The sequence below is a fragment of the Lichenostomus cassidix genome, chromosome 1, assembly GCF_008360975.1.
Source record: "Lichenostomus cassidix isolate B80296 chromosome 1, HeHo_3.0, whole genome shotgun sequence".
NCBI lineage: Eukaryota > Metazoa > Chordata > Aves > Passeriformes > Meliphagidae > Lichenostomus > Lichenostomus cassidix.
The window spans coordinates 114,059,832-114,072,630 of NC_139479.1; the positions used below are offsets into that span (position 1 = coordinate 114,059,832).

General features: G+C 43.7%; 1 protein-coding gene across 4 annotated transcripts in view; it reads left to right on the forward strand.

Annotated features, from left to right (window-relative positions):
• FAM168A (family with sequence similarity 168 member A) overlaps positions 1–12,799 on the forward strand; it is a 125,653-nt gene that overhangs the window by 60,245 nt on the left and 52,609 nt on the right. For all 4 annotated transcript variants that reach the window (XM_085077931.1, XM_085077922.1, XM_085077948.1 and 1 more), the window contains one exon: positions 5,331–5,418. In XM_085077931.1, coding sequence (XP_084934057.1) covers positions 5,349–5,418 — 70 coding nt within the window. In that variant the 5' untranslated portion in view covers positions 5,331–5,348. The remainder of the gene's footprint in view (positions 1–5,330; positions 5,419–12,799) is intronic.

Below are 12,799 nucleotides of genomic sequence, written 5' to 3' on the forward strand. Positions count from 1 at the left end.
CTAAGCCATGTCCCCTGAACACTTCCAGGAATGGTTATTCCACCTATTCCAGTGCTTTCAGTGAGCTCACCCTTGAACCCATTGCTCTCCTGCATCTTCTCTGCATCTGTAAAACAAAGCCAAAGGGGTCATAAATTATTTCATATTTTTAAATAGCTTTGAGGGGGGCAAGATTATACTTCTTAGTACCATAAATTGTCTTTGTATGGAGTCTGACTCCTGAAGTGCAGCTTCTCTTAGTGGTTGGCTGGGAGAAAGGCCTATTGAGAAGGCTCAGATAAGAAATACAACTAAGAATAATTTGGGTTTTTTATGGTGATTGGGTGATGTTGTGGGATAGATGTTTATAATCCAGGCTTCTCCTGATGGCCAACCCAAATCTGCCAAGGCAGTGCTTGTGGAAAGGAAGGAGCAGAGAGAAGTGTCTTCAAGCTGCACGTTCCAGGAAGTCTTTTCAGCACAACGTAATGAAGTAGCATAGGGAAGATAAAAGAATGGAGATAATCAGCTGGAGAAGGCTGTGGCTCAGTCGGAGAGCACTGAGTACAAGAGTACAGCAGGGTTCATCTCCAAAGGAAAAGTCAGCAAGACCTCAAGTTAGAGAAATTAATAGGAATATATCAAGGAAGTCGTTTGAGAGCTGCTGAGAATGGTTTGGGACACACTGGGGCAGATATGTTAGATCTTTTAAAAAATACATGTATTTATTGGTTACCTGCTGGTGAAACCCATCAGACTTGCAGATAAAAATCTGGGAATTTGCAGCATGGAATTCATCTGTGTTAAGACATTTTCTTCTCTGGAAACAAGTTACTATAACCCCAGCTGTGCCAGAATCTTTTGGGTTTTCTCATTTTGACATTTCTTGTGGGGAATTGGTTCAAGGATAGGTTGGATGGAGCTTGGGGCCACCTGGTCTGGTGAAAGATATCCCTGCCCATGGCAGGGGGTTAGAACTGGATGAGCTTTAAGGTCTCTCCCAACCCAAACCAGTGTGTGAGTCTATGATTCAATAATTTCTCATTTATTTAGGATCAAAGGGGTGTTTGTGTAAGCTCTGCCTAATCCAAATAATACAATGTGCAGATATTTTGCCACCCACTTTCAGGTTCACCTGTGCAACAAGGGATCCCATCTTCCTAATCCTTTTCAGGGAGGACAGGATTTCCTTTACTATATTTTAGTATGCAGTCTAGCATATTAAATTGAATTAATAAGTGAATTATCATTTTTTGATCCTCTGGCTTTTAAGCAGATCATAAACTTCAGCAAATGAAAGGTCGAGATTTTTCCTGCCTCAGCATTTATTTTTTGGGCAGTCTGAGGTCAGCAAATTCTGGAGTCAAGAGCTGCTTTGTGCTTATAAATTATCCATTTAATTTTTCATACAATGAAGACAAAAGGGCTTGTTGCTGTTAGAGATGTCAGGCTTTTCTCGATTGGAAGTGTCTGGGTTTATTTAGTCATTTATCTCAGAGGAGGCAGTAGGTGATGGATCCTTAGGGATTTGTCACCCAGCCAGCCCAGGATACCCTCCTGTGTCTCCTCGATGAAGAGCTGAGTGCTCCTGTCCTGTTTGGAGGTGGATCTGATGGAAAACACTGTAGGACAATACATTTTCAGGATCAGCTTTGTTTTCCCTTTGCTGGTTTTTTGAGATCAGCAAGGTCAAGTGCTGTAGTGAAATCCCTCACTCCAAGGCATTTCCCTGGGGTTTAGTTCTTTCCCTCCACTGGGGAGGTTCACATCAGCTGGGAGAGCTGGGGGTGTTCACCTGGAGAAGAGAAGAATCCAGGAGGCTTCCAGAGCCTAAAGGGGCTCCAGGAGAGCTGGAGAGGGACTGGGGACAAGGGATGGAGGGACAGGACACAGGGAATGGCTGCAAACTACCAGAGGGCAGGGAGAGATGGGATATTGGGAAGGAATTCCTGGCTGTGAGGGTGGGGAGGTCCTGGCACAGGTTGCCCAGAGAAGCTGTGGCTGCCCCTGGATCCCTGGCAGTGGCCAAGGCCAGGTTGGAGCAACCTGGGCTAGTGGAAGGTGTCCCTGCCCATGGCAGAGGGTGGCACTGGATGATCTTTAAGGTCTCTTCCAACCCAAACCATCCTGGGATTCCATGTGCCAACTTGATGTTTTCACATTATATGAAAACCTGTGAACAGAGTCAATCTTTTGTTTCACATGAGAGATGTTCAATCAACTCTTAGTTAAGGTGTCACTAAAAAAAGAATAAATTAAAGAAGATGCTGCTCACTGTGGAAACAAATCTCTGAGCTCATGCCTACTGTCCCAGACTTTTTTGGGGAAAGGTGGGATATAGCCTTGTAACTTGCCTAAACTAACCTTTAACAGATGAATTGGAAGGTAATTTAATTATTGTTTGGCGGATCCCCAGTGAGGGTCAAGCTTCAAAAGACTTAAGTGAAAAATTGTCAGAAAATTAGTGGAATTTGCATGGAGTGTAAGGTCAGGAGGCCTTTTCATGTTCAAGGAGACTTTGGCTGAATATTATTAGCATGCAATTTGTATAAAATTCATTTAAAGAGGTGATGAGCAGGTCAAGGAAGAAACGTATCTCTTTTCTTTGTTCACACTCTCTCATGTTGGTTCTGTGCCACCTGATGTGAAATAAATGACTTTTGGCACATACAGAAAATACCAACCTTTCTCCAAAATGTAGGGAATAGTCTCTCAAAAGCAATTGCATCCCAGTGCCACAAAGAACAAGGCAATGGGAGTTTAAAGTGAAAATCACCTTGACACAAGGAGTGACTTGAAACAAAACTGAAAAATATCTGTTGTTCAGAACAGCTCCATTTCCATTGTTTACTCTTTTCAAGCTCAGAGCTGCTATTTACTTTATGGAGAGCCTAAAAGACTCACCTGTCCATGTCACTGTTTTAAAATATATTTATTTCTCTGTTTGTAAAGATCTCATTCCTTTATTCTGAAAAGATAATGATAATGACTTCATAAACTTCCTGGATTTTGCACGCCAGCTTTATTCTTTTAGGTTTTACATTTGGTCAGAGGTTGGACTTGATCTTGGAGATCTTTTCCAATCATAATGATAACTTTTCCAACCTGACTTTCACAGGAAGGATAACTCAGATGAAAGCGTAACCAGGTTACAGCCACAAAATATCCCAGGACTGTTTGCTAGCAGCTTATTCCCATGGCATTCCTGCTGGAGTTCCTCCTTGCTGGAGTCTCTCAGAGCAACTGAGCGTCGTTGTCTCAGGGATTAGGAAGCACTGAAGCTCCTGCAATAGAGCAACACTTGTGTTTGCCTGTTTATAATTAATTTTTATTAGTCTTTTGGTTGGGTATTCATGGCCACAAGCAAACGCTGCAGGTTCTGGCGGTGCGGGAGGTTTAATTTTGCTAATCCTGTTTTATTCCCATTTCAGTGTAGCTGTTTCAATGCCACAACATGGTGCCTGCAATGAATTTCAAATGTATTTTCGGATGGCATTGTCTTGCAGAATGGGAGAGAAAATCATCCCTCCCAAACGCCGTTTGCAGGGGCTCTTTCCTGCTGTCTGGAAATCCCACCCTGCATACAAAGGGGGAAAGAAGCACAAGCATCTTCCTCACAAGCTCTCAAGCCCCCACTAAGATTACAACCTTTTTATCTTGGATAAAGAGCATTTTCTTTCATCCTTCTCAATAAGAGTGTTTTGCTTGTGCCATTTGGTACAACTCCTAATGCAAGCCACACATACACAATCATTTTTTCCCCCAAATTATGATTTTTTTTGTACTCTTTACACACACAAGTGTACAAATGAAATGTTGCTGGCATTGGAAAGGCACTTTAGAAAAGCAGCTGTGACTCCAGCCCTGCCTGGGAGCATGTCCAGCTGTCACCACGTGGGTTTTGGGGAGGAACAACTGGAAGGTGTAGAGGGACCCTCATAAATTTTATTTCATAAAATCACAGAATGATTTGCATTGGAAGGGACCTTAAAGCTCATCCAGTTCCACCTCTTGCCATGGGCAGGGACACTTTCCACTAGCCCAGGATGCTCCAAGCCCTTGGGCACTTTCAGAGATCCAGGGGCAGCCACAGCTTCTCTGGACAGCCTGGTCTTACACTGATTTTCCTAAAGATCTTCTTAGTGCTCTGCTGTTAGTGAAGCCACTGATGGAATTCCATGTCTCCCCGTAGGTTTGGTTTTTCTTCCCACTTGCTTTATGACCCTGATTTCCTTTGCTTTGAGAATGGCTCCTTCAGTGCTAACTTGGGGCTGGAGGGACAGCTAATTAATTAAGCACTAATTGTTGTCAAGTCAATCGGTGCTAACATTTAACGTTTGACTTGTTTACTCTCTGGAGGTAAAGCGGAAGGAGTTAATGATCTAACAAATTGTGTGTCCATCATGAGGGACTTGTTTGGAGAGAACGGTGTTATTTATGAACTGTAAAACAGCACATTTTAACAAAATCCCCAGATTTTGAAGCAAGATGGGTTTGGTTCTGGTGTGAAATTATCACTAGATAGCTGTGGAGACAAACGTGTCGCCTAATAAAGCTTAATGACTGATTTTCCCATTAATCAGAATTGAAAATGTGCTTCATTAAGATAATTAACTGAGCCAGTTGCTTAACTGACAGTTAGGAGACACAAATTCCCAAGTTACTTGCTTTCCTCTTAATAAAACCCACAAGAAGCTGACCTGGCTACATCATCCTTATTGGAGAGAGGAGCACAGGGGCTGTCGAGATCTCTTTGTTCCCGTAAGCTCTGTGACAGAGCTCCCTGTGGGACACGGGTGGGATGTGGGGCTGGCCCTGCCCACCCCTGCCAGGATCCAAGCCTCAGCCTCCAGCTTTCACAGTCAGCTCACGCAGCAAGCTCACCAATATTTGCCCTTCTCCGTCTCGCCAGCGGCAAATGGCCTTTTATCTGCTGCTTTTGGAAAGGTCAGGTCTTCGGCGGGGTTGGTTTTATCACCCAAGAACTCTTCTCTCTTCCAAGGGGGAGAATTCCTTGCCTGACTTTGTGGCTCCTCCTCTTTGTTCATCGCTAGCTGGAAGAGGGGTCATGAGTTCTGAGCCCCCCTGGAGCAGCGATGTGGAAGATGAATCTGCTCCGGGTACATTTGTAGGCAGAATATGCAGCGCTGGAGAAGTTGTGGGAATTAGCAGAGAGATCCAAAACTTGAATTATTAAATACGCTATCTGGTTGTAATGTCTGGTTGTAAATCCCTTCCTTTGCAGCGCTCTGTGTCTGGAATTCTAACAGGGTGATGCTATCAGGACTCTGCACAGACTCAGGAGCCAACGTAAGGCAACCATCTCAACTCTGCTTTTCTTTTGTCCTCAGAGTTCCCGGTCTTCCACCATGAATCCTGTTTACAGCCCCGTCCAACCTGGGGCTCCCTACGGAAACCCGAAGAACATGGCCTACACAGGTAGGACAGGGCTTGGTGGCTTTTCCTGAGTGTCTGTGTGCTGTGGGGGTTAATCCCTTTATGAGGGACAAAAAGTTCCCATCAGGGAGCTGGATGGGAATGTGGCTTGTGGTAAAAACCTTCCAGGAAAGCCAGAGAGAGTGAGAAGAGCTGGAGCTGAATTCATGTGAAGAGGATGCCCTGGACATCTTAAGGAAAGGATCCAAAGGGGTTTTCTTTAGATGAATAAAATGTGTGAGAACATGCTGGGACAGGAAGTGGGTGGGCTCCCCTCTGGGGCTGCACTGAGCCACTTGGGTGCACATGCTGGAATAATCCAGCTGTGGAAATGAGGATCCCTCAGCCAAGAGCCCCTTGTTAGGAGAACATCCAGTTATTGTGATTGGTGGTGACTTAAAATACATCATTGATTGATTTTTTTTGATTTCAAGTTGTGCTTTGGTTGAGTTAATCTTATGTTGGAGAGCAAGTCTGATGTCTGTTTGAAACCTTCTTTAGAACTGAGTTGTCTAAAAATGTCATCCTTAATACTCAAAAAAGGCCTGGAAAGATGTTTACCATAATTATGTAACTAGAGGGGAACTAAAGTGTACTAATATGGAAAGAATTCATCTGGGAGAGAATTCAATGGTGCTTTGGAAAAAGAAAATCCCAGCTTAGGTATATCTGGTTTTCCCCATGGATTACATTCACCTTGTATTGTTCTGATCTCGTAACCCCCTTACAAAACCAGCCCTGGAAAACTCCTTTTCATACAATTTCAGGGAATGTAATCAGCTATTGGGTGTTGTGCTGTTTTAGGACTTCCTGCTTTGTGTTTGCGTTGCCAGTTGGATGTGTTGGCTTTCACCTGATGTGTGGAATTGCTTGGGAATGTGCTTTCATGGAGGACAATGGTCACCAGCAAATGGCAATGAACATCAAATGCTCTCAGCTGCTCTGTGTGTGGAATATTTTGGTTTGATTTTGGCAGCTCTTCCAGCTGGTGGATCCGTGGGGCTGTGAGGAGCCCTGTCTGAGACTCTGCAGAGCAGAGAGTTCCTCAAAGGCTTTTTGCCCCATTTTTATTCATCCTTTCTTTTTCCCATTCCAATTTATGCGGCTGCTTTGTTGGAGATACTGTAGCTTGGGGGAACTTTGGTCTTGCAGTCAAAGCATGAGAGGCTTGAGAAAAAACAATTTCTGTGAAAAAGTCTCTTCAAAAATCTCCCCATTGTGAGAGGACTGTGGACTCCAGCAGTGCTTGGGTGATAGAACGAGCTCATAAGTGCACAGTTATTTTCCTGCTCTGGAAATAACAGGAATTTTGTGGCTTTCCAGCACAAGAGGCTACTTCTCTCCCACTTTACTTTGATTTATTTTTGGCATGTGCTTAAAGCTGCACCTTAATATCCATGCAATGTATATTTCTGTGTCTGCTTTCATACAATCCTGGGTGTCTTAGAAGCTGCTTTCTGGCACTTGATGAAAGAATTTTATTTAAATATTGAGGTGCAGATTGGTCAGAATTTGAACCTTGAACCTTTCTAGGAGAATTTGAGAAGGTGAGTTCTGCTTTAGAGGAAGGAATTAATGGAATCCCAGAATGGTTTGAGCTGGGAGGGACCTTGAAGGTCCTCTCATTCCACCCCCTACCATGGGCAGGGACAACTTCTACAAGGCCAGGTTGCTCCAAGCCCTGTCCAACCTGGCCTTGGACACCTGAATTCTGCAGGACTGCATTTGGAATCAGTCAAGTGCCAACATTATTGGGATGTTGCCTTCTAAAATAACCTGCTGGTTGATCACTGTGAAGTTTCTGCTGTGCACTTAAATCAGCAAAATTTAACTTGGCCAACTTGTGCCAGCTCTGATCCATGCAGGGATCATGACAAGGTACCCCCAGAGACTGGTTTCTTCCCAAACCATTGGCCTTCAGGCATTTGTCTTCCAGAATTCGTGGTAAATGCAGAGAAATCTGTGGTGGATGTGCAGAATGGTCTTGGAGAAAAAAATTGGAGTCTGATCAGACTGGAAAAATTATTCCAAGGTTCTTAGTGGTAAAACAAAAAAGGGAAGATTCTGTGTGGTTGTAGGACACCAAAGCAGGAATATTGATGCTGGATTGTTCCATTGCCCAGGTGGAAGGTAAGGAGTCAGTGGGCTGAACTCTTACAGTGAGGTCCCAAAGTAGAAGTTAAAAAGCATTTAACAGAACAGCTTTTTTCTTTTTTTCTTTTTTTTCTTTTTTCTTTTTTTCTTTTTTTTTCTGTGTAAATAGTGTTACAAACCCCTTTTAAATCTGAATTTGTTTGAATATGTAATGAAAGGCCCAAATTTCTGTAGTGAATGGGGGGAGAAAATTTATATTTTATCCTCTGTGGAGGAAAGACAGGGATCTCCTGAGGGTGGTCTCAGCAGCTATGAAAAGAGCTGTGGAATAAAACTCAGGTGGGATAGAGGCAGAAAAACAGCAGGGATGGTAATGAGGATAATGGCAGGTTGAATTCTATGCTTTTGTGGGGTTTTTTTGTGCTAAATGTAAGTGCTTTATGGTACTTAATACCTTATTATTTTTATTTATGTGATAGCTTTAGGCTGAAATAATGAGTTTTAATCTGATTTTCTTCTCATTCTCACTTCTGTGTTGTTTTCTGGTGGAGCAGGGAGAGAGGTCCATTGCAAGATAAATAATCCAATTTTTTCTGCCAGATTGGCTGTTAGGGAAAATAGGAAATCCTTGTGTTAGGGAGAATGGGAAATCCTTGGCACAGACTCAAGCACTTGATGAACCATCCGTTAATTCAGATTCTTCATTTCTCCATTTTGATCTTCCTTAAAGGAAGTGTGAAGGACAGTTATTTCCTAAATCATGTTTCAAGTGTGGTCTGCATTAGGTGGATTTTTAGGGGAAATACTAATTAAGTTTAAAAAAGGAAGTTTTGAAATGGAGTTACTTGGTGAGATAAAATCAGAATTGTTCAATTCATAAGAGAAATGTTTATCAAAACAATCCCCATGTTTGAGCTGACAGATTATTAAGCAGAGGTGGTTTCCCCTGTGTCTCATTTTTTGGGGTCCTTAGAACTCCCAGATCTGTTGAATTTCCTTCCCGTTTTCCACCAGAAAATGAAAGGGGAGCAGAATAACTTCTGTTGGCAGTGTTTCTGGCTGCTGGGTGAGCAGTTGTTGAGCTGAGGGAAGGTGACACAGGGAGAATATTCCTGCTCTAGCCAGAGCTGCATCTGCCCAATGCCAGGTCTGTGCTCCAATCCTGGCTCCTTGTGCCCGGCTGGTGACAGCTTCCACTCTGCTAATTCCATGGATTTTGGAACAGCAGCAGCAGTGTTTCTGTGTTGTTTACTATTTAATTAAACCAGACTGTAATTAAGTTGGATTTTCATGTAAGCTGTTGTTTTAATTGGGGCTAATTTTAAATTGTATTTAAGACCTCTGATTTGCTTTTTAATGCTTAGCAGAATTCGCTTTACCTGCCCCAAATGGGAGCTGCTGAACCACCTGGTTTTCCATTGGCACATTCCCCTTCCCATCTCCTTGCACCCACTCCAGGAAGGCACCAGTGCTGCAGTAAATAGATTAGCCCATTGGTGTGGAATCAGGGATGAAGAATCAGTCTCTCCTGGAGCTTGTTTGACTTCAAGCGTGAAACTATAAAGTGTTTGTGATAGCTCACACCATTTTCCCTCTCCCTACCAGGAGCTGATTAATATGCTGATAAGATGCTGTGATTTATGAACCTTTGCCAGGCTGACTCTGTGTTTGGAGGAGTTATTCCTAAATAATAAATGGTAATAAGATCCAAGAGCCCAAAGATGCGAAGCCGGTTGGGAAATCTCCAGGGGGTTTGTGTCACGTCGCTCCAGCACTCGGCCTTTCTCAGGTTGTGCTGCAGCATGACAGATGCTCACAGAATCCTGGAATGATTTCCAGAAGGGACCTTGAAGAACATCTCATTCCCATCCCCTGCCATGGGCAGGGATACCTCCCACTATCCCAGGTTGCTCCAAGCCCTGTCCAGCCTGGCCTTGGACACTGCCAGGGATCCAGGGGCAGCCACAGCTTCTCTGGGCACCCTGTGCCAGGGCCTGCCCACCCTCACAGGGAACAATTCCTTCCCAATATCCCATCCATCCCTGCCCTCTGGCAGTGGAAAGCCATTCTCTGTGTCTTGTCCCTCCATGCCTTGTCCCCAGTCCCTCTCCAGCTCTCCTGCAGCCCCTTTAGGCACTGTCAGGAGCTCTGAGCTCTCCCTGGAGCTTCTCTTCTCCAGCTGAACATTCCCAGTTCTCCCAGCCTGGCTCCAGAGCAGAGGACCATCCCTGCACAGGACCCCTGCACACTCCTGTAGAGCAAGACACATCCCTGAGCCAGGCTGTTTGCAGCACTCCCAAGATGAACATTCCCAAGTTTTGTCATTTTTTTCTTCCCCAAGGTGAAACCACAACATTTGTTTGGACATAATGACAAACAGAGGGAATCTGCACCCTCCGGCTGTTGTTAGCAGGACAGGAGGTGAAGGATTCTCACGTGTGTTCTCTCCTAATCCATGTCATTGGCATTCCTTGTGGAACCTCAGGGACAACTGCACATGTGAGGAGTGACCTCTTTTACTCCTGATTGTTCCTTTAATTTGTTGGGATGTTGAAAGCTGGTGGCCATTGATGTTGTAGAAGATAGAAGGATGTTCCGATAGGATTTCTGCTGTCAGCTTTTAATCCTCCTTCGCATACTCTTTGTGGGACAAAGGTAATTCTCGGCATGATTTCAACCTTCCTTATTAACTTAGAATTAAAATTTGGCTGTATTACTCTCTGGAAATGCTGGCCCTTTGATGGCAAACCAGCTCTTTGGCCACATAAACTAAGTTCTTTCAGAACTGCTCTGTACAAAAAGGATGAACTTTATGGTTTTTTTCCTTTCCTTTTGGCATTCCTCAGCACATTTGTGGGGAGCACTGAGGAACACGAGGCAAATGGCAGGGTTGAGGTGCTCTCTCCTTGCTTTTCCTTCTGCTCTAAGATGTACATGAACATCAGCCCCTTCCATTGATTGGGAAATGCCACTCCTGGATTTAATTAGGCGATCCATCACTTACCAGGTCTGTAAAACAGGAATTCTAAACCGTGTTCAGGGTGTTGAATTGATTTCAGGGTGATTAAAAATGTATGAAGTGGATACAGTGAATATTTTTCCTCTGGCGTTTCTTCATGTTTATTAATTGGTGTGTATAGAGCAGACAGGAAAATCCTACTTGACTGGGAGAAGAATGAGCTGTGACTTGTGTAGACTCTCGTTGTTTTTATGTTTAAATACATGGTTTTCGTTCGGGAATACTTCCAAACACCTTGCTGAATTCCTCAGTGCTGGAAGCTGCTGAGTTTCAGCACTGAGATCAACGATGGGTAAATCACCATCTTTGCAATGAGTTAACTCAGGGACTTTCTTGAGGTTGTAAAAAGTATAAAACCCCTAAGGAAAGGAGGGAGGAGCAGTTTTTTTGTTTGGGGAGAAGGAAGCAAAAGGATTTTGGGTCAGATTAAGGGTGTTTATGAATGGCACCGGCTGCCCAGGGCAGTGGTGGAATCATCATCCCTGGAAGTGTTCCAAAGCCATGTGGATGTGCCACTTGGGGACATGGGGCAGTGGTGGCCTTGGCAGTGCTGGGGAGCAGTTGGACTTGATGATCTTAGAGGGCTTTTCCATCCCTAATGACTCTGTTGTTCTAAAATAATTCATGACATCAACTCAGCTCACTTGCAGATTTGTCCAGCTGATGCCAGCCTTCCAAGGAGTTCATAGAAACTTTGGAAAACATCCCTCACCCCTTGTTTTGTAGCTGGTTGGAGAAGGTTTTACAGGCTTTTGAGTTTCCCTGTGTTGTAAAGAAACGGAACAGTCTCAGATCTTAAAAGCAAACAAAACTCATGTTCTGTTTTTCCAAATGACCTCATTGTGGGCCTTCTCCTGCTCCAGGCTTGGGTTAGTCTGTGCAACTGGTTTATGTTCAGCCTCATTTCTTGGCTGCAATATTGATTTTGTTTTTCCTCATGGTGGAAAAGAAATAAAAAGATTAAATGGCCACGCTTGAAGAGAGCTGGGGAAAAATTGTGAGGCAGAGAAGCAAAAAAGCATAGGTGGGGAAAAAAAAGATGGCCTTGGAAACATGTTTTGAAGGGAGAAGTGTTCCATTTAAAGAAAATAAAAGGTGAACAGAGAATTTTCTTGTATCTCAATTGCTTCTGTTGAGTACAGGCACATCATCTGAAATTCTTCATTCACTTGGGGAAGAGACAAGCTTTATTTTTAAGTATTAGTCCCCCCAAAGCTCTGTCTTAAATTGCATATAGACAAATTGTAACCAGTGCTTTTGGCTTTTAAAATGCACCTTCAGGATTAAGATTGGTGACTGAAGGGGTTTTTTATTGTCTTATTTCTTAGTGTTTGCATATCAGAGAATGAAACTGGATTTTGGTGGCTTAATAATTTTTAGTGTGCTTCTGTGCCATCTCCTTTTCCTTTGTTTTAGCCATGGTCAATTGTTTTCCACCATTTAAAACTTCCTTTTCTTCATGTTTCCTTTACTTCCATAACTTTTCCTCTAAGTTCCTCTCACTGTGCTTCTGAACAAGGAGCCTCTGTAGGAAGTCAGAATCACGTTGGCCATTTGAGCATCACAGAATCATTGAGGCTGGAAAAGACCTTTAATAAGATCCAAGTCCAGGTGTTCCCCAGCATTGCCAAAGCCACCACTGAGCCATGTCCCCAAGTGCCACATCCACATGGCTTTTAAATGCCTCCAGGGATGGGGACTTTGGGAACCTCTGGGAGCCATGGAGCTGGAATGGGACCTCATTGTGTGAGTTGGAAATGGGGATTGTTCATAAACCAGGATGGAAAGATCTCCTGGCCCTGGCACCCCACATTTCAGGGAATCTCTCAGAGGAAGTTAAAACCTCACCCAGTCCAAAACAGAAGCCTTTTCCTGCATATTTCTTTTTGCCACTTGCAGTTCAAATTCATACCCTGCCTTGTTTTTCTCTGTGCAGGTTTGCACCCCACACATTCAATACCTCTTAAATCCCCAGGTGCTTCAATGAAATGATTGCAAATAAGCTCCAAGGCTGCCTCGTGATCCATTGAAAACCCTTAATATTTGCTGCTTTTCCTCCCCCCCCACCTTTTTTTTCATCTGGCACAGCAAATAAGTGGTCAGATACTCATGTTTTTTCAGGCTGAAGGTAATAAATTAAAAATTAGTGGCTTGACTTCTGCAGAAATGTTTTTAGATTAAGTATTGAGTTTTTCTTCCCTCCTGGTGCACAATTATTTCTCACACCGGGCGCAGTCAATGTGATCCAGCACAGAGGTTTGTACAGACAGA